A 22,335-nucleotide genomic window follows, 5' to 3' on the forward strand; every position below is an offset into this window, starting at 1 on the left:
GTGTTCTCGGTGACGTTCGCACCTACGGAGGCGCTGTGCGCGTGCACGAGCCCCTCCAGCGGAGTAGATATCTTCAGGCTCCCTACAAGAAGCGAGGTGGCGGCGGGACAAGCAGTGCGCAAGGTCGGGTGCATCAAGGTTGATGACGACGACCCCCACATTCATCACGCCTGGCGGCCGGACGGGACACAGCTGGTGGTGTTGACGAGGTCCGGGAGCCTTGAGGTCTGGGACGCAATCACCCTCACCCTCGTCCAGTCGTTTCCCAGTCCGAGCCATATCGCCCCTCAGGTGAACCACGCCGTGTACAACAAGTCGTTCATTCGGATCTCCAACGACGCCCGCTTCGTCCTACGCGCCTACACGTTTTCTTCGAAGGCTGGCACACGACACCGGTGCATCCTCGTCCACGACCTCGTCACCGGGGTCTGCCATTCTCCGTTCCCCTCCCCAGACGCCCCCACCCCGTTCTGCTTCGAACCCGTCACCCAAGCCGTCCTGCGGAGAGACCCGGCTCGTCCACACGTTCATCAAGTCGTGGTCTTTCTGCCAGGCAACTCCCCCCTCATCATGCTCGCCGACGCCGCGACCGGCTCGTCCCTCAGCGGCCCGAGACCCCCTCTTTCATTGACCCTCGACACCGGGCCGACACAACCACACCGCGGGCTCCTCTTCCACGTCTCGGCCAACGGCCACCGCGTCCTCCATACGCACGGCACCGCAGTCAGCACGACATACTCGGTGTTCGACGTCGGGACCGGGCGCCCGGTCGCCTCCGTCTCGTTCAAAAACGCCCTCCAGGGAAACCGCCACGGGGTGCTGTCCCCGGACGGCAAACATGGGGTGTTACTGGCGTTGTCTTACGGGAGGCATAAGATGTGGCTGTGGCACGTCGATGACGGGACTCTGCATCGGATCCAGGGCACGATGGGCTGCCGGGAGTGGACAGCCGCTGAATTCTCCGGGGATGGCGCGACACTGGGGCTGGGGTATTCGGACGGGACTGTTTCGTTCCATGACGTTCAGGACATAGTTCGCGGACAGGCGTAGTACTGGTTAAACCCCACGATACCATCCATACACTGGATGTATCTCTGCGGTGCACTTCGCGGCGAACACCACCTCCGTCTCGCCCTCGTGCTCGAACGCACGCGCAGGGCCTGTGCGTGTCGCTGAGCATGACGGTGGAGCGGAAAACGAGGAGCGGAAGACGAGGGGCGGGTGTCTGGGTTGCCTCGAAGATTGCCCGGGGCGCCGACGCGAAAGGCCTGGCAGGGGTAGGATCTATGGGCCAAGCGGTGAACGAGTATGGAACAGTGGATGTATGCGGCGCGGGGATTCATGTAGATGGGGGCGAGAAGGGGCGACAATTGAATGACACTTCTTGAGCTCGTAACGGCCATTGTACTATGTGTCTCGCCGCATACACACGTGTCACCTTACTTACCAAATACTAGTCAACTTTTTCAAACAACGCATCCGCCACTTCCCTCGCGCCCGCGCCCTCGCCAAATCGCCTCTCCACCGCCGCCCAGTCCGTGACGAGCGAAAACCCGACCACCTCTCCATCCCGGACGTTGAACTCCGCCGGCCCACCGGATTCGCCCGTCTCGGAGAACTCGAACGCCCTGGTGTTGCGCCCGTAGCCCGCCGGGAGGATGGTGGTGAACGTCGTGTCGAAAGCGTCGCCGTCTGCGTGCTCCATCCGCACGTGCGTCGCCCACACGCTTCGGAAGGCGGGAAGGCAGCCTTCCGAGCAAAAGGAAGTCCGAGAGGACGTCCTTGCAGTAGGCGGAGATAGACTAGGCGTTGCAGAGTGCGATGGGCGCGTAGCCGGGGGAGGCGCACAAGCCGGCATAGCGCGCGATGCTGAGCGACGGAGGGGCGGTGGACATATTCTTCGGGGCATGGGTCCGACAAGGCGACGGGCTCGTCGCTGAATGCTATCATGTCAGCCAGTCCTAAAGCGAAAATATGAAAGCAAAGCGTACCTAGGGTAGATCAGCTTCGTCGGAGGCAGTCCGAGGACATCGTCAAACGTCCGTTTCAAGATCATGCGCGTGGCGACTGCTTTCTCGTCCGCGTTGCACGGGACGGATGTTGTTTTCGGGAGAGAACCCAGTGAGGAGGGAGAACCCAGGGATGGCACCACCATGCTCAACAACCTGTATTCATACCGTGAACACCCCTCGCACGAACGCATGAACGTCACACTTACGTCGACGCTGCCATACGACCACCTCTCCCAGCCCATGCCGTATCCGAGGATGCTCGCACCAAGGGGCGCACTTGGCTGTCCTTTCGCGATCCACCGTGCAGTTGTCGTCGCCTCGTACACACCTTCCGGGAAGAGCGTCCGGTTCGAGACGGGGTCGACGCCCTTGTTCAGCCACACCGCCAGCCACTTAATCATGTCCTCCGCGCGCTTGAGATGACGCCTCCTGCGCCGGCTTTGAACATGACGAGTTCGAATTGAACCAGAAAAGAATCCGACGACCGTCCTTGTTCCACGAGTGCGCGAGCCGTGACTGCCGGACCGCTGGGCGACGGACGGCCAGACGGTCGTGTCGTCCATGTGGAGCCGGCCAAAGATGCGCGTGGAGAGAAAGTCGGCGTATGACATGCCAGAGTACTGCGCGACGAGCTGCACGCCGAGCATGTACATCTGCGCGGGCAGTGTCAGGCAAAAGGCCCAGAACGACGGGGAAGGGGAGCGCAGATAGAGAAATTGAAGAGACGCACCTGGTCGTTGTACGACCACTTCTCGCGCAGCTCATACGCCGACCTGAGCACACGTATCCGCCCAACTATGTATGTCTGCCGCTGTGTTGCCGGGTTCGTACGCGAAGTCGTGCCGCTGGAGAACCGAGGCGTGCCCGAGCACATCGCGGATACTGGCCCTGTGCGTCGTCCATCCGTCCAACGTCCCGTCGGGTTCTTGTAGCGACCGTCCGAGCCCTTCAGGCAGAAGTTCATGGAATTTGGTGTCCCAGCCGAATGCAGCGACTGAAGGCGGGAGTGGGATGCAGTTCTTGCTGCGAGCGAAGTCGTACATAAGGATGCCGACAGAGGCGGAAACGCCTTCGAGTACTACTCCATGCCAAAAAGTGTCTGAAGGCCGGCACATATACATACTTTGTCCCTCTGGAGAGCACAAGTTGGCGACATACCTCGGGGGTGAGATCCACTGTAACGGTGGCTGCTTGTCTTCGCCCAGACGTATTACACCAATAGAGACCCCTGGAATAGATGCATTTTGACGGATTTCTTCGATGAAAGGAGGAGGTTGGGGGAAGGCAGTGCTAGTGAAGGATGGTGCGGTGAGGGCTGGTGAGGGTGATTGAAGAGGAACCTGTGTTGGATGCATCAGCCGTCTACTGCAAAAGATCTTATCGATCGGGTAGCGCTGAGCGCGGTCAGACCCCGCGCGATACTTACGCTCTTTGCTGTCCACTTTGCCCCCGGACGTTGACTGCAGCCATGCCCTCCCCTCCCCTCCCTGTCGAGCGATGTGAGGACATCATCGACGCCCTCGCCGCCGCACACGAATTCGAATCCGTCGCCGTCTGCGCAAGGGTCTGCACGCAGTGGCTCCCCCGGAGCCGCCTCAACATCTGGCGCGAGGTGTACCTGAACACGATCGACCAGCTTGCCTCGGTCCGTCACGCCCTCGAATGCACCCCCCAGCTCCGCGGGCTCGTCCACTCAGTGCACCTCCATCTATTGCCCGCCCCCGGCGAACGGCAAGACCCCGCTCTGTTCAACAGCGCGCCGGTGGTCCTCCTGCCGTACCTGCGCCATGTGGAAGTCTGGAGACTCGAGGCGTTCTGGGACCCTTTTGGTATGCCCGGTTTTCGATCGTTCTCGCACTTTTCTATGGCCTGCTTCAGGCAGTACTCGTCCATAAAGACTTTGGAGGTCACGGAGGTGCATTTGGCGTCTCCTCTGCATCTGTATCGACTCGTGGCCTGCTTTCCCAAACTTCAGGTGCTCCGGTTGGCCTCTGTCAGGCACGATCGTGATGCAGAGGAGCTCGCCCTGTTGAGCTCACACAGGGGCATCGCATTTCTCCGGGAGCTCAAGGTGAGTGGGTGTGGCAGGCCGGCTTCGTGTGGTCGTTAACCCGTGTATAACAGATGGACGACGTATACATGGTACAGCAACTACGGCCATTGTATCAGGCCAGTTCGACGACTCTCACGCACCTAACGCTACCCTGTGACTCGTTCAACCAATCTCACAGTGAGAATGCCTTCACTGTCTCCGGCCTCGTGGAATCCGATTCTCATCATTGTCTTACAGACGTCGCCGAAATGACGAGATTGCAGTATCTTGCTCTCCGATGTGACCGCTGGGCAACCGCGTTGGGCTCCTGTATCATCGCCGTCAAGAATGTCGATATGCTCTTGCGCTGCGGCCTCCCTAGTTCGCTGCTGGCCTTCGAAGTGGTGTATCCAGAGGCTATCTGCCCCCCGCAAAAGGAGCTCAATTACGTTAACAGACAGGAGTCTGAGCCGGCTGCACGACTGATAGAAGATCTCGGCCCTCTCCGAAAAATAGGAGCAACATGCATACTTGAAGACGTGAAGGAGAACCACGTGGAAGGGTGTACCCGTGTGGTCGAACAAGCCTTCTTACCGCTTCATTCATTGAACCTTCTACGGGTTTTGCGCACGTTCACCCGTTAGCTGTTGGTTCCTTTGCGGTGGTGGATTGAGCTGACACCTTTCATAGACCCACCTGTCAAAAGATCGTACGGGCACACTCGTGACGTGGTAAGTCTCAATCTCTCCCCCTCGGGAGCGTGGGCCGCAAGTGTTGGCATATGCACTTCCTCCGGCTGGATCTTCAACTGCATCATCTGGAACACCGAGTCAGAAAAGCCGGCACTCGAGCAGTGGTGCGATGAATCCATTGTTGGCGTGTTCTCAGTGACGTTCGCACCCACGGAGGCGCTGTGCGCGTGCACTAGCCCCTCCAACGAAGTAGATATCTTCGCTCTCCCTTCACGAAGCGAGGTGGCGGCGGGACAAAGGGTGTGCAAGGTCGGGCGCATCAAGGTTGGTGACCACCACCACCACGTCGATCACACCTGGCGGCCGGACGGGACGCAGCTGGTGATGTTGACAAGGTTCGGAAGCCTTGAGGTCTGGGACGCAGTCACTCTTACCCTCGTCCAGTCATTTCCCAGTCCGAGCCACATCTTACCGATCCCCATCGACAACGAATCCGTGTACATCCCGTCGTTCATTCAGATCTCCAACGACGGCCACGTCGTCCTGTGCGTCTGCACGGTTACTTCGAAGCTTGGCACGCGACACCGGGGCATCCTCGTCCATGACCTCGTCACCAGGGTCTGTCATTCTCCGTTCCCCTCCCCGGACGCCCCCACCCCGTTCTGCTTCGAAGCCGTCACCAAAGCCGTCCTGCGGAGAGACCCGGCTCGGCCACACGTTCAGCAAGTGGTCGTCGTTCGGGACGACGCCCCCATCGTCATGCTCGCCGACGTCGGCACCGACTCTTCCCTCGGAGGCCCGGTGTCATTGACCCTCGACATCGAGCCGACACAACCGAGCCGCAAGCTTCTCTTCCATCTCTCGGCCCACGGCCATCGCGTCCTCCATACGCATGGCACCGCAGTCAGCACGACGTACTCGGTGTTCGAGGTCGGGACCGGGCGCACGGTCGCCTCCGTCTCGTTCAAAAACGCCCTCCAGGGCAACCCCTGTGGGGTGCTGTCCCCCGACGGCAGACATGGAGTGTTGCTGGCGTCGTCTTACGGGAGGTATAAGATGTGGCTGTGGCACGTCGATGACGGGACTCTGCATCGGATCCAGGGGACGATGGGCTATCGGGAGCGGAGAGCCGCTGAGTTCTCCGGGGATGGCGCGACGCTGGGGCTGGGATATTCAGACGGGACTGTTTCGTTCCATGACGTTCAGGACATAGTTCGCGGACAGGCGTAGTACTGGTTAAACCCCACGATACCATTCATACAGATCTTGTACCCAAAGAACACTGCGAGGGCCGAAGACCCACCTGTCCGCCGTACGCCCCTGTCGGCGACCTGGCGGAGCGAACGCAGCGCATCGCAATCATCGTGCGCCTTGCCGCTCGCGGCGCACTTCGTGGTGAATGCCACCTCGGCTCCTCCCCTCATGCTCGGACTCACGCGCAGAGCGCATCGCTGAACTTGACGGTGAAGCGGCCGGCGTGGAGCGTGATGGAGACGGGGTTGCGACGCGTCGAGGTTCGACGATCGCCCTGGCGCCGAATTCGCGAGAAGTCGAAAGGCCTGGCAAGGGTAGGATCTATGGGACAAGCGCCGGTGAACGATGGGATTTCCGAGTCAGTTAAAATTCTCAGTTTGCCACCGCGCTATGAAACTAGCTTGGATGTCGTCTCCATCACGCTCCTCATCGTCCGCTTCACCGTCAAGCTCAGCTAGTCAGTGACGCTCTCGAGGGCCCTGCGCGTGCGTCCGAGCATGAGGTCAAGGCCGAGGGGACATTCGTCACGAAGGGCCCTACGCCTTGCGTTCCGGCGCCGGCCCAGGTCTGTGTGATCGGTCTCCCGTGGCAATTTACTCCGCTGCAGCGCGCATCCGGGCCACGGCACACATCCTTCAACTTCCCATCTCGTCTTCCAACCGCCATTGGGTTTCCGAGGGACGCCGCCGACAGTGATGTAGCGAAAAGCCGAGAAAGAGAGCCACAGCACAAACCGGCCGGCGCGTCGTGGAGCGCACAGTCCAACTACGTCTGCGCTTTCATTAGTCGTGCGAGTGCACCGCCCAGTTTTGCCTCCTCTTCCTCAGCCTCCTCCTCCTCCTTCTCCTCGTCGCCCTCTCTGCCCTCTTCCTTCCTTTTTTCCATCCGGGCGAGTCGACGTTTGAGTCGAAGCCGCGTGAACGCATCTCTCTCCCACTTCGTCACGGTCTCCCTGCCAGTGTCCGCCTGAAGGAGTGGCTCTGCCTCCGAAGTGCCCCCCTGACCGCTTGATAGCGGAGGTGTCTGGGACGCGGCCAACAACGCTCGCGCGTGCTTCCTCGCTATGGCACCCACCTTCCTCTGCAGCCCCTCCGCGATTTGGACGAGGACGTCGTCGGGGACACCGGGCGCGGGAGGGTCCCAGGGGACGGTTTGGCCATGCGAAGCGGAAAGGCAGACCGCTTCGAGCGGGGGTCAGCATCACCGCATGCGTGTCGAGCACATTGCGCGAGACGAGGTGCGCTTACCAGGGCCGTAAATGTTGTCCAACTTGTGCGTGCGCTCGGACAGCATCGTGCAGCCGTTGCACGCCTGTCTGCTGACCCCGAGCGGTAATGATGTGAGCGAGCTCTCCTGCTAGCGGCGTGGAGGAAGTCGGGATCAGAGACGGAGATGGGGCGGCTGACCCATACGCACGACGAAGTCTTCGTGTAGGTCGCGAACTGCCTGGGGACTGTCGGGCGGCGGCTCGGAGTTGAGGAAGGACATCAGCTCGGCTTCAACGTGGACCGGAGGCACCGGGAGGCCCTCGCGATTCTTGACGTTGTCACGGAAAACATCGCTTAGCCACGAGGTGACTACGCCGAGTCGTTCCGATGGAGCGTTGTGTTTGGCGGTGTGAGCGCAAAGAGCTTTCAGGACGTGGTCACAGTCTTCTTGAGTGTATGTTTCGGCTCCTTTCCCGAGCTCAAGAATAGATACCCGGGGGACGGATCGCAGCCGTTTGATGGTGTTCAGGATTGTGAGAGATGCTTTGAGAGGGGAGACGATCATAAGAAGGTACCGGAACACGACATGTCCACCAGCCTCGCCTCGCTCGGGAGCCAAGGCATAGCGGTCGTCGTCGTCGTTTTCAGATCCATCGTCTTCACCGCCGCCTTCGTCTCCGACAGTGCTGCCATCTTGCCGAAAAGACGTTCCGAGAGAAGGCGTAGAAGTGGTCCGAGTCGTCGACGGCGCATGTGCAGAGGCAGGAGTTGTCGACGCAAGTTCCGGTGGCCCGCCTGTTTCATATAAGCGCGTCAACAACTGCGCAACCAAAAGATTCACGAGAACATACCAAACGACTTTCTGGCAAACATGTCAGACAGAGAAGGCAGCTGGAAGACACGCTCAACAGCCTTGCATTCGAGGATGACGAACACGACACGCAGGCACTGAATGACGCAAAAGCGTTCGTCGAGAGGGCCTTTGTCGTCGCATTTCTCGCGAGCATACGCTACGAGGAGACCGAGTATTTTGATCCATTGGGGGGCAGTAGCTCTAGTGAAGTCCGAGGTCTCAGGAAGCATCTCTCCGATCAAGACTTGCGCCCAATCTTTATCGTGGTCGGAAAGGCAGATCTCAGTGTCGACACCAGAGAAGATTTTGCCATCGAGATCCGTGGGCTTCCACATGCACAGTGTCTGGGAGAGGGGGTTTGACCAATGCGTGTCTTGTAGCTTGATGCGGCGGACGACAGCGTCGTAACAGCGGGACGTGATCCATCCGCCGATGGAGAGCTCGCCCATGCCCTCAGGCAGCCCCTTGGTCATGTAGTCGGTGAGAACGCGGAGAAGGTCACCGGCATAGCGACGCATAGTGATAGGAGATCCAGAGCTTCCCTTCCTGAACACAGCGGAGGTTGGTGGAGACACAGACAAATGAACAACGACTCACCAGCAGAGGTTCTGGAGGTCAACCTCCTCGTTGCTTGGGGTTACGGAATGCACGGAATACCCCGTCCCGGGGCGTTCCTGAAAAGAGTTCGAGGTCATAGCAATGAGGATGTGGACACCATCGGGTAGTGCTTTCCCCGTGACAGCTACAACGCCATCCCGGTGGATGACTAGGACATTAGAAATATGATCATAGATTTTGGCACCGCAGGGCCGGTGCCAACATCCTTGGAATAATGGTTTAGAGATGTTGTCATGTTCACGAAGATATTTCGAGAATATCGAAGTGAGCACGTGGATGATGGTACGAGGAGTGGGATCCATGAGGGAGACCTTGTCAAGAACGGACATTGGAGATACGAGAGGGAGTAAAATGGGAGAAAAGGAGGAAGACAGGGAAACACGCGAGTCAGGGGTCAACGTTTCAAGAATCGACTCGGTTTGGAGCTCGACGCACGCTCCTCCGTATCTTTGATCATGACGCGTGTCAGAACTGCTCGACACACCCGGCGCGCGAGTCGTATGTAGGTGTGCCATGTTATTTTCCAGTTAGAGCATCTGTTCAGTGCTCAGCTGGTGGTGCGTAGACTTACGGCAGTCTGTTCGCGTCGATAGGCTCTCTTACGTGTCCTCGTCTGAGCAATGCTCTGGCCATGAATCTCGCCACTCAAGGAAAGGAGCTCAATGTGCTCGAAATGAACGCGTGTCCGTGAGGGTCGTAGTATCCTCCGCCCCCCAACGCGCCGCAGCGAGGGCTCGGGCGCGTAGCACGACTCATCTGTCCGCGACCCACCCCCAGCCCCGCATAAACGTCACCGGCTGCCCGTGTGTACCGTACAACGGCGACGGCGAGCAACAGGAGAGACCCACCGCGTACTGCGCCGAGCCGCCCTTAGCACGTCTCTCCGCATCGGACCGTGAGACGCTGCATACTCGTCATGTCACAGACACCTGGCAAAGTATGATGAGAATAATATCTTAGAATGTGAGCGAGTACGCGGTACTCACTTCTACGTCACTGGGCATGCGCGATATCCAACCGTGGTCTTGCTTGGCCCTAGCACTTGAACAAATAGACTCCTAATCCTACGACACAACACAACGAAGGAGTGTACTGGGCTGGAAGAAACCTGGCTCTCATCACAGCTTGCTCTTCTCCACTTTCTTAACGTACGCCACGCCCGCGCCAAGAGCCACCTGTGGAAACGCTACCCGTCAGCTTTCAGCAAGAAGAAGGCAGCGCGCCCGCCACACACCTTTCCGCTCGCAGCGTTCTTCGTGACAAAGGCGACCTCGGTCTCGCCCTCGTGCCCGGGCGCACGCGCGGGACCCATGTCCCAAATCGACGTCTCGAGCGCGTCGCCGGGCTTGACAGGCGCGGTGAAGCGGACGCCGAAGAGGGTGAGGGACGCGGGGTCGCCGCCGCCGACGGCCTCGACGATTGCGCGTGCGCCGAAGCCGAAGGTCGAAAGGCCGTGGAGGATGACGCCGCCAAAGCCGCCGGCTTTTCCGATAGCAGGGTCTGCGGGCTGAGAGTGAGCACGGACGTACGTGGTGGGTGAACGCGCACAGAGGTCGGGAGCGAAACATGCGATTGAGGAGGAAAACATGGAAGGAACGAAACGTACTGATGTGGAGCTCGTTATAGTCACCGCTCAGACGGTACATGACCGCTTGCTCGGGAGAGGTCTGGTCGCGGACGACCCAGTCGGGCTTGCGGTCCTTGGGAACTGGCTTGCCCTGAGGCGGCCCCGCGATACGCTTGGAGAAGTTACTGCCAGTCGCCTTCGCCCCGAGGTTAAACGACCCGCTCTGCAGCGCGAATTTAATTGCGTGAAGAGGGGCCAAGGGCCAAGGATACTCACGTAGAGCTTGACATATGGCGTTCCATGGGCATCAACAACCGTGGATTCTATCTCAACAATGATGCCCGACTCTGTGAAACCGTCGGTATATGTAGACAAAGGAACGAAACATAACGCACTGTTTTCCGAAACAGCAACCAGGCGCTTTTTAACCTTCCACCCTTCTCCGCTGACGGCAGGCAGCGGCTTCAAGATCTCAATAGACTGGCTACCGTGAACCTATGGTGGGGTATCCGGTCAGACCTATAGAGAGTACAAAAAAGAGAAACGGCGCACTCCGCGGTTGGGGTCAAACTTCGGAAGGTGGGGAGAGTGCTTGCCTCCAGTCATGAGTTTCCGGAAGTTGACAACATCCTGGTTCGTGCCTGACTACAGTTGAGTTGGTGTCAAATGGTGCTTGAGAAGGAGGACTCGCCTTTGAACGGAAGAACGACGGGGTAGGTGGGGAAGGGCGACCATGACTTGTCCAGTTCTGCAGACAGCCTGAATGAGTGCACAAGTAGCGTCAAGAGCAACGAATAACCGAGCACCATTGATGATCGCAAAGTCGTTGGCTTTCGCACCAATTCCAATACCATACACCAGAATGTCCCTCTGGTTCCAAGAAACCTGGCAGAGACTGGGGTCAGCAAGACGTTGTTGGCCATGTAACGGGCCTCTGCGCACCGGCTGGTCTTCGCCCTCCCATCCAACAGCGGCACCGAGGTCGAACTGGGACATGACGGGGACTACTGACAGGGTCGTGTGTGGGGGTCTAGAGGAGATGTGGGGCAAGGAGAGGGGCTCTGGGTCATGTTATGGGTCTGAGGAGACCGCCCGGGAATCGGCCATGCCCGCAGCCCGAATGCCGGGTGACGCGCCCTCGTGATCGTTCCGCGTGATGCACGCGTCTTGGTCGTGACACCGGGTGACTGTGACAAAATATTGCCCAGATCCTGAGCGCAAGCTTGGGCTCAAACGCTCCTTGTCCTGCCTCCCTGCTTCTACTTCCTCTTCCTCCTCCTCCTTGAGGGCACTCTCTAAAATCACAGCAAGATGGCGTCTGCTTCTACCTCTGAAGTCACGCATCCAGTCGTGTTCACGACCCAAACACCATATCCCCTGCCATCCCAGAAGTTCCTCATTCCTGCATCATGGAAACGCTACCAACTCTCGCAGCTCGTCAACAAGGCGCTTTCTTTGCCAAAACCCATTCCCTTCGAGTTTCTCGTGCGAGGGGAGATCCTTCGTGCGACATTAGCGGAATGGTGCGCAGAAAAAGGCATGGGTGAGGTGAGTATACCACTTCGTCCTGCCCTGCTATATTGATTTGAGAAGGATGGGTAAACGTGTAGGAAGAAACTCTGGAGATAGAATACTTCGAGTCTGTCATGCCGCCCCAGCGCATGACATCTCTCCCCCATGAAGACTGGGTATCTTCGATCTCATGTCAATCACCTGGGTACGCCTTACCTGCATATATGCGTTCGTCCTTTGCTGAACGCGCCTACAGATACTTCCTAACGGCATCCTATGATGGCGCGCTGCGCGTCTTCGACTATGCACAAAAGCTCCTCCACACCGCAACCATCCACACCGCGCCCATCACATCCATAACCCTCGTCCCATCTTCCTCAGCGGACTCCCAACTCATTGCGAGCGCATCGCATGATCTCACCGCTCGTCTGACACGACTATCCCTCGACCCCTCGACCCCTCAATCTCAAACGCTTGCGTCCCTCCACCTCCACACGGCTCCGGTCTCATCCGTCGCGGCGAACGCATCCGGCTCCCACATCTTAACTTCCTCTTGGGACAGTCTCATTGGGCTGTGGGATACCGTGATTCCGGAGACGGACGAGGTTCCAGACGACGCGCCAAGCGGAGACAGGAAGAAGCGCCGCCGCGTCGCAGAGGACGGGGAAACACCGCGGCCAAAACGCAAAGCCCCAGCCGCGGTGCTCAAAAGCCACACCGCGCGCATCTCGCGCGTCGTATTTGACCGCGACGCGAAGGGCGTGCAGGCGTACAGCTGCGGGCTCGACTCGACCGTGCGGACGTGGGACGTAGAGAACAGTGTTTGTACCAGCACGATCGTGAGTCCCTCCTTCTTTTACCAGTGCGCGTTGACCCCCCTCTGAGACCCCCACCTTCTCCGCGTTTCACAGACTGCGTCATCAAAGCCGTTCCTTGACCTTGCTCTCTCGCGCGATGGCGCCACGGCGCTCGTAGCGTCCACGGACCGGACGGTGTGCCAGTACGACCTCCGCGCCGCGACGACAGCTGCGACGACCCCCTCCGTCACGTCCCTCCCCCACCCCGCGACGCCGTCGTGCATCGCCGTCGCGCCCCCCGCGTCGACAGACGTCCCGGGGGCGAGCAGCGCCGCAGAGCACCAGCTCGTCACTGGTGCGTACGACGGCGTGGTGCGCCTGTGGGACCTGCGGAGCACGAAGTCGGCAGTCGCTGCGTTCCGCGCGTGGGATGGCCAGAAGGACGCGGGAGCGCGGAAGGTGCTGAGCGTGGACTGGGCGAAGGGATTGGTTGGCGTTGGAGGCGAGGGTGGAGTAGAGGTCTGGAAAGTCGGGGAAGGGGAGAGAGGGGCGATCGTCGCTTAAGGTGCGGTTCCATGATTCATCTCCACTTTTTGATGCTTATACCAACCGATTGCAGAACAGCGTCGAGAAGGCTGCATCTCCGTGTATATACTGCAGTGTACTAAAGCTGTTTGTCCTATGCACGAAGCATGATGGAAAAAAATGTTCCATCGCGGTATGTCAGCGCCAGCGTCTCCCCGTCCGCCGAGAACGCATCGCGGTCACATCCACGGTGGTCCTTCGTGCTATGAATTCGGCACAGAGCGCCATTTGTCCACGTTCCACAGCCACATTTTATCTGGTCCGGCCTCGGTGGTCGAAATTAACACGCGAGACCCGTCGGAGGATAACACCCAGAGCGCCGTTCTGTACAACGCTCTTCGGACGTGACGGGGGTGACCATGCACCCAGTCCCAAGTCAAAAAGGGTGTGCTTCGTGCTTCGTGCTGTGCGAATATCTGCTGATGTAAGATTCTACCGAGTCTGGTCTTAGAAGCATCGACCACGGACATGAAAATAATTCTTCACAGTATCATGAAGAGCATACACTGGTACAAGGGAAGAAGAGTCGAACGTCAATCAACGGTGAGGGAGTGGTACCTTTAGCCTCCAAGCGCCCGAATGCTCTCGCTTGAAAGTGCACAGGTTCGGGTGATAATGCACCCCAATACTTACAGCACACAACGGCAAATGCGTCACATAGGTATACAACTGCATCATAGCGAGTTATTCCCATGTTCTGCCTGAACATAATACCCTACACAGTTCGATCGACCATCCGACCACTCATCACAACATCCAGGACGGGGGCCAGCCCCTACTTGCAGTTGTTGACAACACCGTTCCCGGCGAGCACCGCGTTGGTCAGCTGCTGGTTCGCCTTGGTAAGTAGCGCGTTCGTCTTGTTGTTCGAACTGCCGTGCGTTCAAGAGTCAGCAAACTTCGAGTCGAGTCCCATATGCTCGGAAGTGCTACGCACGACGACAGGTCTTGCAGCCCGGTTAGGATCTCCGTGAGGTTCCCCCCGACGGCATCCCGGAGCGCGGGGTCGGCGGGCTGGTTGCTGATGAGCCCGAGGAGGATGCCGTTGATGGCAGCACTTGCGCCCTGCACGCCGTCCTGCATGGCCTGCAGGTTGCCGTTCGCCGTGTTGTTCCTGGGGACCGCGACGGCGTGAGCATGAAAGAGGCGACCCAATGATCCGGAGACGACGACAACGTACGCTGCTTGGAGGTCCGAAGCCTTCGCGAGGGAGGAGACGGTCTTGCCTAGGTCGGCAACGTGGAAGACGATCTCGCCGCGGTCGATGTTGCACTCGAGGTTGCCGAGCTGGCGGCGGGTCGCGATGGGAGCTGCGATAGAATAAGCGATTTGACCGACGGTGCTTTCAAGAACACTCACCGGCGTGAGACATCATCGCGCTCGCGATGAAGGCCGCGCAGGAAACGAGACCAGCTGTGAAGAATGCGCGGACCATTTCGATGAAAGAAAGTGGGGTAAGAAAACAGTAAAGGGAGTTTGTGCGAAAGACTTCGGAGACGACACCGGGTCGTGATATCTGAGACGAGATTGAAAGTGGAAGGGAGAATGAAGGCTTTTCACCGCCGTATGACTTACTCTTATACCGATCTGTGAAGCCGCGTAGGCCGAGCGTTCAAATATTGAACTGCGAAGGAAGCAATACGCAGAGCGCAGTGTGAGTAACAACGGACTCGTGTTCATGTCGCCACGAATAACCGCGCAGGTCGTTTCCCAACGGAAAGAATTCGCTGTACGCTGTCAAACACTCTGGGTCTGCGGAAAGCAGGGCATGCTGCGGGTGATCAGGCGCAGGCACAGACATCCGCTGTCCCTGTGGGAGAAATGACACTGGTGCCGACATCCATCACGCGATCACGTGTACACTGAATGAGTCTGAGCGATCTTCTACTTGACGCTGTGATTTGCTGGTGCATCATAGAGTATGTCATGTTTCTACTACGCTGTTGATAACTGCAAAAAAGTATCCGTTTAATCGCAGTCGAGAAAGCGAGATCACAAGCAGCACGCACTAATGTAGATTGAAATCCAGCATCACAACTACTGCTTAACGAAACTTCACTTGTCAACCATGGTGGATAGGATACTTCGAAGCACAGTGGGGATGTCCGCCGTGTTGGACACTCGGTAGCCACGGCCCGGTAGATTCCTCGGAATCCTAAAGATATGTCGATGTATCAGTTGCGCAGAGCAAACACCGATGGGAGGACCACTTACCATGCTGCCTCCGCACCTTCTCCTATACATACTAGGGCCGTGTGGACTTTGGGGTTGCGGTTCATCGCACCTTGAATCTCCTCGGCCGTGATGTTGTACCTCGCGAAGTTGGCGTCCGTCAGAGCAATGACAAACCAGTCGTCTAAACGAGAACAATGAGCTGGATGGTTTCAAGGTCAACCTCACGTACTCACCCCCGTCAAACTTGGCGACTTCGGTGACTGCCTTGTCAATCGCTTCCACTGTATCCCGTGATCAGTGCTCGCTGTGGGATAACACTGGGGAAGCGTACCGGTGAAATCGCCGGCGAAGGTATATTGAGTGATCATCTCCATCTTCTCGACGACCTTCCATCGGTCATTGATCTCCAGGTTCTCTCCCGCTTCAACGAGAGCGACCTCCGCAGAGTCCCCAGACTAGAGAACGATTGTCACCATCCGATTGTACCTGGAAAACACGACGACTCACGTGTCCATAGATCTGTGAATCAAACATAAGCTTCTGCTCGGTGGGGGCACTAGGTCCACACTCACATCCCACACAAACTTCTCCTTCCTATTCAAGCGATCGAAGGTTTCCATAAGCATGACGGCTATCGCAATGTCAGCTGCGAAGCATCTTGAATATCACAAGACATCATCACCTGTTTCCATGCTTCTCCGAAGGCGTCCGTCTGCCTGGAAACGGTACCTGCGACAGAACGTCAGTATGGCTCCCAACGAAATTGAAGGTGGTTCTCACATCGACGCGGAAACGTCGAAGAGAAACCGGATCCGCTTGGGCCTAAGGAATAACAGCGTAATGAGCGAATGCCCCAGAGGCCCCTTGAAAAGAACCTACTTCATCTGGGGCCGTCCCAGTTCCGGCTTCGCCATCCCGCGCCGCTTGTAGACCGTGGCCTCTCCGGTCAGACCTTCCGTCAACCGGCTATCGTCGAGCTCGCCGTCCGTCTGCCGCTTGACCCACACCCGCTCCTCCTCCCGCGCAGCGAGGTCTGCCGAAAAAGATGGGGCAATACCCGCAGATCAGCGGATGGCTCAGACTACGTCGATCACCGCACCCACTCTCGAGCAGATCGTGCAGCTGCGTAATGTGCCCGTCGACGGCGTTCAGCAGCGATCCGTAGCCCTTGGCCTCGCCCGCGCTCAAGTTGAGTTCTTCGAGCCTCCGCGCTAGCTCCTGTCGGGCCATCTCCCGCGCACGGTCCTTGACATGGTCCGGGACGTCGTTCTTCAGCGCGTCGGAAATTTGATTGATGTCATGGCCCTTGAACAGGCGCATGTAGCCGCCCCTGCCGCCAAGACCCGCCGTGTCGCGACCGCCGGTCTGCGGAAACATGTTGGTCAGTGCGAGACGCCGATATTTGACACGAACTCACTCCGCCGGCCCATGTATTCCCGCCCGTGTGCGGCTCGTTGTCGGGGTCCTCCTTGCCGAACTTGGGGCTGGAGAGGCTGGTGTCGCCCTGGGGCTCAAACTTGAGGTCCAGAACCTGCTTCTTCGCGGTCTCGCGAGCAGCACTCATGCCAACATGTTTCACCGCAAGGCTGTCGTTCTGAGGAATGAGTCGCCGTCTCGCTGGACCGAGACGATAGCACCCACCCGTGATGGTCAAGGATGTCCTGTAACTTTGAGATCGTCTCTGGCTTGTAGACGTCAAAGTCGAACACGTTGCGGAGCGCCGCTTCGAGCGAGTCGCTCGGGTACGCTTGCATGTGCCTCACGAGGTTGAGCAGCTCTGAGGCACGATCAGTAAAGCGCCCTTATCTCAGAAGGACAAAAGTACCTCGGAGGGAGTAAGGATATGTCAGGGTGCCGGCGTCATAAGCGCGCCGCAGGTCTTGGAAGGCGGCAACGAGCCGTAAAATCGTGTCTTCGCTGAGCTGGGGCGCGAGCTGCGACAACAATCTGCGCTCGCTGGCCATGTCGGGGTTGGTGACCGCGTGGCAGCAAAAGTTGTCACCCAGGACCTGCAGGAAGTGGTTGCCGAGGAATGCTGTCCAAGCCATCAGCAACAGTGTTGCATCAGCGGTTCAGTAATGACGCACGATAACCCGGTCGGTTGGCCAGGAGGATGAGTCGGAAGTTTGGGTGCACGGCGATGTCGCCCTCGCGTTCTTTGATTTGACGCACGCGCCGGCCATCCGCCAGCGTGAGCTGTCCGTGGCCCGCGAGGCTGCGGAAGATGGCGACGACGTGCTCGGCGGCCTTGTCGGCCTCGTCTATGACGATCACGCGCCCCATCTGGATCGCGCGGAGCAGCGGAGAGTCCGTGTACTTGATGAGCCCGTTCTCCAAGACCGTCTGGAACATTAGCTGGTTCACTGTGGTATCTCTATGCAGCTGGATATATTCTCTAGGTCGTCCGAGGAGCTGGCAAGGCAATATGTGAGTACGCGGGAGCACATATGGATGGCTGTCATCGCACCTGACACAACCTGAAAAAGAAGTCTAGTGAATTAATATAATCACTACGCCGGTAAGAAGCCCACCCACCGATCTATAACCTTGTTCTTGCCGACACCCTACCACGCCCACATCAGCACCACTCTTCCATCCACGAACTCAACGCGCACCTGGTTTCCGAGCAAGACGAGATGCTCGCCCAAGACTTCTAGATCGACAGCCAGGTCGCGCATCAGCCCGGTTTGCAAGCTGTTGTCGTAAAAGTGGACCATGTGCGGCACATGCACCGCGCCATCCGGGTCCTGGCTGCGGTCGAAGAACGGCACGAAGGTCTCCCGCGCGCCCACCTCCACCGCCTGCGGCCCGCTCGGGGCTGGGAAGACGACGCCGCTGTCGCGCACCTCGGGTGGGGGGTTATACTGTGAGAACGTCGGTCAGCCACAGCACAGGCAGACACAGCACGGACGCATGGGTGCGCGGGAGGCGCAGCGGACGGTCCGACTGCGGCAGAGTCCGCACCGATGGAGGGTTCCGCCACTCACCGGGGGCGTCCGTTTGGTGATCCCACACTCCTCTAGGATGTTGTTCAGGTTCATCTGCTCCGCAGGCGGCAGGAAGTCCTGCAGCACCGTGCGCCCGAGCAGCACGTGCAGGTTCGCCGCGTCCGCAGGGAACTGCGCCGCGCGCCGCGCGATGCACAGAAGCGCCCGCATGCCGAGCTTACGGTTCTTCTGCGCTGCGTCCGCGGTCATGCCCGCGCGGTACCGGTCTGCGAACCGCAGGAGCGCCGCGCAGACGTCGTCGGGGCAGCCGGCCTGGAGGAGCAGCGCGGACTCTTCGTCTGGGGACATCGGCTGCGCGGGCAACGTGAAGAACATGTTCGCGTGCTCGTCGGAGAGCCAGTCCTTCAGCGGCAGTGACTTGGACGCGGTGCTGATGATGCGGAAAGAGGGGTGGGTGACGCTGAGGTCGGCGGAGGTGGTCTGAAGAAACGGTGTGTCAACGTTGAAGTCGGATTAGAGTAGAAAAAACCCGACCTCATCATCACCCAGTTGCCGCACAATGCGCTTCGTCTCCCACAGCTCTACTTCACGGTCTTGCGTGAGGCGCGCGAGTGCGCCCGCCGTGGATCCGATGACATCCAGCCCAGCGAGGTGGACCAGCCGGCCCTCCCACGCGCCCTCGACCAGAGGGCTGGGCTCCCAAGTGGTCGCACCGCCGTCGAGGATCTTGCGCCGCATGACGAGCTCTCGCCCACCGAGCTCCTTGTAGACGTGCACGTCTTCGAGCTCATAGCCGAGCACAGCCGCGAGCGCTCGGACGAGGGTCGAAGTCGAGCACGACGCGGTGGATGCTAGAGCCGGGGGCGTATACGACAAGTCCCAGCCGAGAGCGTGCGCCTGGAGGAGGGCGGTCAAAAGACCCATGAAGCGTGCACTGGGCACGAAGCCGAGGAACTCCGGGTTGGCGAACGGGTACGCCAGGTACTCGAGTGGTCCGGCGGGGACGTCCACGTCGACTTGGGTGTCGAAAGAACTAGCGAAGGTTACGTGCGCGGTGCGGTCGTCCACACGGTCGATGCGCGCCAGCCGGTATCCAAAGAGCCCAACGTCGTCCTCGATCCCAGTGAGGTTCGGGCTGCCGAGCTCGCCAAGGCCGGCTTCCTCGAACTGGCGCGAGAGCATAGCCCAGGCGATGAAAGGGCTGTGGATGAGAGCGGGATGCATGCAGAGCACGAAACGCGCTAGCTGTTCTGGGGGGGTGGTCGGAGGTGGGGGGAAGAGCGAAAGGAGCGCGGTGGCCTTGGCTAGTGCGGTCTGCGGGAATGCGGGGAGGGTGGATCTCGCGACAGCGTCAAGGACGTGTCTTGATTCGCTGGCGATCTGCGTGGAAGTAATTATGTCCCGGAGCTTCTGGTAGAAGGGCATCTCTAGCACCGATTTGGCGGTGGTGGCTTCTGTCCGCTGGAGAGCCAGCAGAGCACCCAGGGGGTCAACAAAGCGTGCTTGGAAGCGACTCCGGAATGGTGGGTCCAGTGGGTATCCAGGGTATGGTGGAACCGGGGCCGCTATGGCTATGACCCGGAAGTTCTTGTGAGCGGGTATGAACTCCGCAGAGTCGAACTCGTTCGTGTCTAGAAGCTCGTAGCGATGGGGGTGAACAATGTGCGTCCCATCTTCGAGGTTCCTGGATGGCGCGTAAGAACTCGCGAATTAAGAAACTAACTGTATTGACGTACATTTCTCTGTTCTCCAGTAAATTGTTCAGAACCTAGCATACATTCAGTCAAACGTGCATATAGTGACGGCTGGTAACAAAACGATAGAGGCACCGGCTTCCAGCACATACACGGTTGGTTGCGATGGAGCTCGAAAAAAGCGACGCTTGCGCGAAGCGGCCAGGATCGCTCCCGCATCGCACTGCACCGCCGCGCCTGTGTGTGTGCGCGCGACCCCATTTTGTCGGGCTCTACCACAACCGACCGTGTATACGCGGGAAGCCGAGGTCTCTATCGTTTGTTACCACCTGAAAGGAGCGAGAACGTACAGGCATGATCCCGCGCTCCGCCTTTTCAACCCCTTCGATGACGAGTACCCGTCCGTACTTGACCGCGCGAACGGCCGCGCTGTCGACGTACACCAAGTTACCGCCTTCGCGAATCTCGCGCCCTTGTTTGAGCTCCGTCTCGCCGACGTCGCGATGGAGAGCGACGAGCTCGTACTCGGAGTTGATCATACTGCAACGGTGCCGCTTCGATGGCTGGGGACGCAAGAACGGAGGACGTTGCTCACCGACAGAACGTAAGAGCGAGACGGCGAGCATATGGACCAGGCTGAGAGAGAAGGAAGATGTCTTGGCCCAGGAGGAACTTCTGGAGCATGAAGTGGAGGTTGTCGAGGTTGAACGGGTTGGCGATGTCGAGGAGGATATCCTCTGAGTGCGGCAGCCTGCTTGGGTCGCGCGCGGCGAGGATTTCGTGCGAGATGTCTCCAAGCTTGAGGACACCTATGGGCTGCGGTGGAGGTCGAAGGCCCGCGAGGACATGCTTCAGCCTGCGACTGGACATGTATGCGCGTGTTCTGAGACGAATGAGAATCCGCGACATCGACGTAGAATTGAGAACACGCACTGCGAGGATTCAACTCGGCCTGGTCCCAGAAATCGTCTCCAGCAGCGAGCGCGAAGAGGGAATGAGATCGTAGTAAACAAGATCGGCCACCATGGGGGGTGCCCGAAAGGTGAATAATATCATGTTCACCAGCACTGTGCGCTACTTTCCCCGCACCGGCCTCACAAGATACCGGAACCGGCACCGGGCAACTGCAAGCCGGGACCCCGGGCCGGTGCACAAGCTTCAGAAGTTGGCAGCCACGTGGTAGTCCTTGACGAATCCGTTTTCCCAGGGGGCAGCCACCATAGACATCTTTCATCTCGCAGAATATTTCCGTGTCATTTGTCGGAAGCATCACAACCCTGTCAGTTGTTGATGTTGAGAGTAGGCACACGGACGCCGATGGGGGAACATTCAAGGCAGCCATTTCGCCCGACGCGCATGCCATCCTCTCGTCGGAGGGCTGGAAGGGATGCCGTGTGTGGGAGAAAGCCAAGTTATGGGCGGATAGAGGGACAACATTTGCGTTGGCACACTCGGACGGCTCTCTTCCTTTCCTTGCTTGGGACGTTCTCTAGGCGAACACCGTGACATATCGTAGTGACTTCTCTGTAGGAGTCGACAAACCGTTTTCAAAAGGAATCGCACCCGTAGTATCGTCGTCAAACCGGGCCGTCGACATTGTCCTCTGACGGAGCACTAGCCGCCGAACACGCGTGCACGCGCGGGTGAGATGCCGGCGTGCGGAGATGATCTGCGCAGGCCGAAACGCGATCGTCGCGAACCCTGCGCCAGGCACGTGAGCGCGAGCGCGCGGCGAGGGCTATCCTGGGCTATCGATATCTCTTCGGAGTCTGGCCTGAAGCGTACCACCCGAGTTCCTCATTGTTCCTCACCGCTAGCGTTCGGCAATGTCGTGTCGATGAGTGTGTATCCCAATTCTGGAGGACCAGTTCTGGACACGCGCGAGGTTCGCAGCCCGACCGTCGACGCCGGACGGGCAGCCACGAAACGCGCACGCTCCCGTGACACGCTCAGCTGAAACGACTCGCGAAGGGCGCGTGCAGGGGTCTCGCACTCGCTGGCGCCGCCATGCGACGTTCCTTCTCGTCCCTTGGAGTGAGCAACTCTATCAACCGCCGGCGAGCGCCCCTCGCTCCCGAACCCTGGCCCAATGATTGATGGCCTCTCCGGGGTGGTGGACTGGTGAGGAGGCAGACGTCGCCGCGCGCCGTCGTCGCGGCCACGGTGGTACGAAAGAAGGAAGACGTTCTTCGACATGGCCGCCGGTCGTGAGCGTGGACCGCGGGGTCTTTGAGAAAGGGTGGAAGGAAACAACCGGCCCCGAACGCAGCTTCGATCGGCTAGATCCCCGCACGCGATCCTACTTTTAGCCATCTGGGCCCGACACGAACCCTGGCTGCGCCCGCCTGTGCGCCGCCTCATATCCCCCGCACTCGCCTCCTCCTTTGC

At 59.0% G+C, this 22,335-nt stretch overlaps 6 protein-coding genes across 6 annotated transcripts; 1 reads left to right on the forward strand and 5 right to left on the reverse strand.

Moving 5' to 3' along the window:
• Window positions 1–624: 624 nt before the first annotated feature.
• BXZ73DRAFT_91148 (beta-lactamase/transpeptidase-like protein) lies at window positions 625–3,521 on the reverse strand (the record flags this gene model as incomplete). Its single annotated transcript, XM_048025881.1, has 11 exons — window positions 625–702; window positions 1,526–1,727; window positions 1,804–1,943; window positions 2,030–2,070; window positions 2,096–2,165; window positions 2,219–2,441; window positions 2,464–2,528; window positions 2,549–2,665; window positions 2,743–2,785; window positions 2,844–3,302; window positions 3,439–3,521. The coding sequence occupies 11 exons, from the start codon at window positions 3,519–3,521 to the stop codon at window positions 625–627; spliced, it is 1,521 nt and encodes a 506-aa protein (XP_047875760.1).
• A 2,647-nt stretch (window positions 3,522–6,168) lies between these two features.
• On the reverse strand, window positions 6,169–8,998 carry BXZ73DRAFT_103342 (uncharacterized protein; the record flags this gene model as incomplete). The annotated part of the gene is made up of 7 exons (XM_048015551.1): window positions 6,169–6,264; window positions 7,065–7,171; window positions 7,238–7,343; window positions 7,407–7,993; window positions 8,050–8,597; window positions 8,649–8,817; window positions 8,872–8,998. The coding sequence occupies 7 exons, from the start codon at window positions 8,996–8,998 to the stop codon at window positions 6,169–6,171; spliced, it is 1,740 nt and encodes a 579-aa protein (XP_047875761.1).
• A 789-nt stretch (window positions 8,999–9,787) lies between these two features.
• On the reverse strand, window positions 9,788–11,232 carry BXZ73DRAFT_103343 (peroxisomal dehydratase; the record flags this gene model as incomplete). Its single annotated transcript, XM_048015552.1, has 9 exons — window positions 9,788–9,844; window positions 9,904–10,169; window positions 10,276–10,459; window positions 10,513–10,583; window positions 10,632–10,731; window positions 10,789–10,881; window positions 10,944–10,984; window positions 11,043–11,121; window positions 11,179–11,232. The coding sequence occupies 9 exons, from the start codon at window positions 11,230–11,232 to the stop codon at window positions 9,788–9,790; spliced, it is 945 nt and encodes a 314-aa protein (XP_047875762.1).
• A 315-nt stretch (window positions 11,233–11,547) lies between these two features.
• Window positions 11,548–13,109, forward strand: BXZ73DRAFT_50288 (WD40 repeat-like protein; the record flags this gene model as incomplete). Its single annotated transcript, XM_048020409.1, has 4 exons — window positions 11,548–11,784; window positions 11,847–11,953; window positions 12,005–12,587; window positions 12,660–13,109. 4 exons carry the CDS (start codon window positions 11,548–11,550, stop codon window positions 13,107–13,109), a joined length of 1,377 nt encoding a protein of 458 aa, XP_047875763.1.
• Window positions 13,110–13,905: 796 nt separating this feature from the next.
• On the reverse strand, window positions 13,906–14,565 carry BXZ73DRAFT_79102 (uncharacterized protein; the record flags this gene model as incomplete). Its single annotated transcript, XM_048023013.1, has 4 exons — window positions 13,906–14,002; window positions 14,068–14,244; window positions 14,311–14,440; window positions 14,490–14,565. 4 exons carry the CDS (start codon window positions 14,563–14,565, stop codon window positions 13,906–13,908), a joined length of 480 nt encoding a protein of 159 aa, XP_047875764.1.
• A 620-nt stretch (window positions 14,566–15,185) lies between these two features.
• BXZ73DRAFT_103346 (AAA domain-containing protein) lies at window positions 15,186–20,817 on the reverse strand (the record flags this gene model as incomplete). The annotated part of the gene is made up of 22 exons (XM_048015553.1): window positions 15,186–15,285; window positions 15,345–15,486; window positions 15,539–15,586; window positions 15,637–15,760; window positions 15,813–15,824; window positions 15,878–15,936; window positions 15,988–16,034; window positions 16,086–16,127; window positions 16,185–16,338; window positions 16,409–16,670; window positions 16,723–16,891; window positions 16,947–17,082; window positions 17,131–17,340; window positions 17,393–17,717; window positions 17,773–17,782; window positions 17,841–17,869; window positions 17,921–18,169; window positions 18,293–18,733; window positions 18,788–19,937; window positions 19,990–20,021; window positions 20,298–20,487; window positions 20,543–20,817. 22 exons carry the CDS (start codon window positions 20,815–20,817, stop codon window positions 15,186–15,188), a joined length of 4,206 nt encoding a protein of 1,401 aa, XP_047875765.1.
• Between the last annotated feature and the right edge of the window lie 1,518 nt (window positions 20,818–22,335).

Source organism: Epithele typhae (assembly GCF_022376455.1).
Source record: "Epithele typhae strain CBS 203.58 chromosome Unknown BXZ73scaffold_40, whole genome shotgun sequence".
NCBI lineage: Eukaryota > Fungi > Basidiomycota > Agaricomycetes > Polyporales > Epitheliaceae > Epithele > Epithele typhae.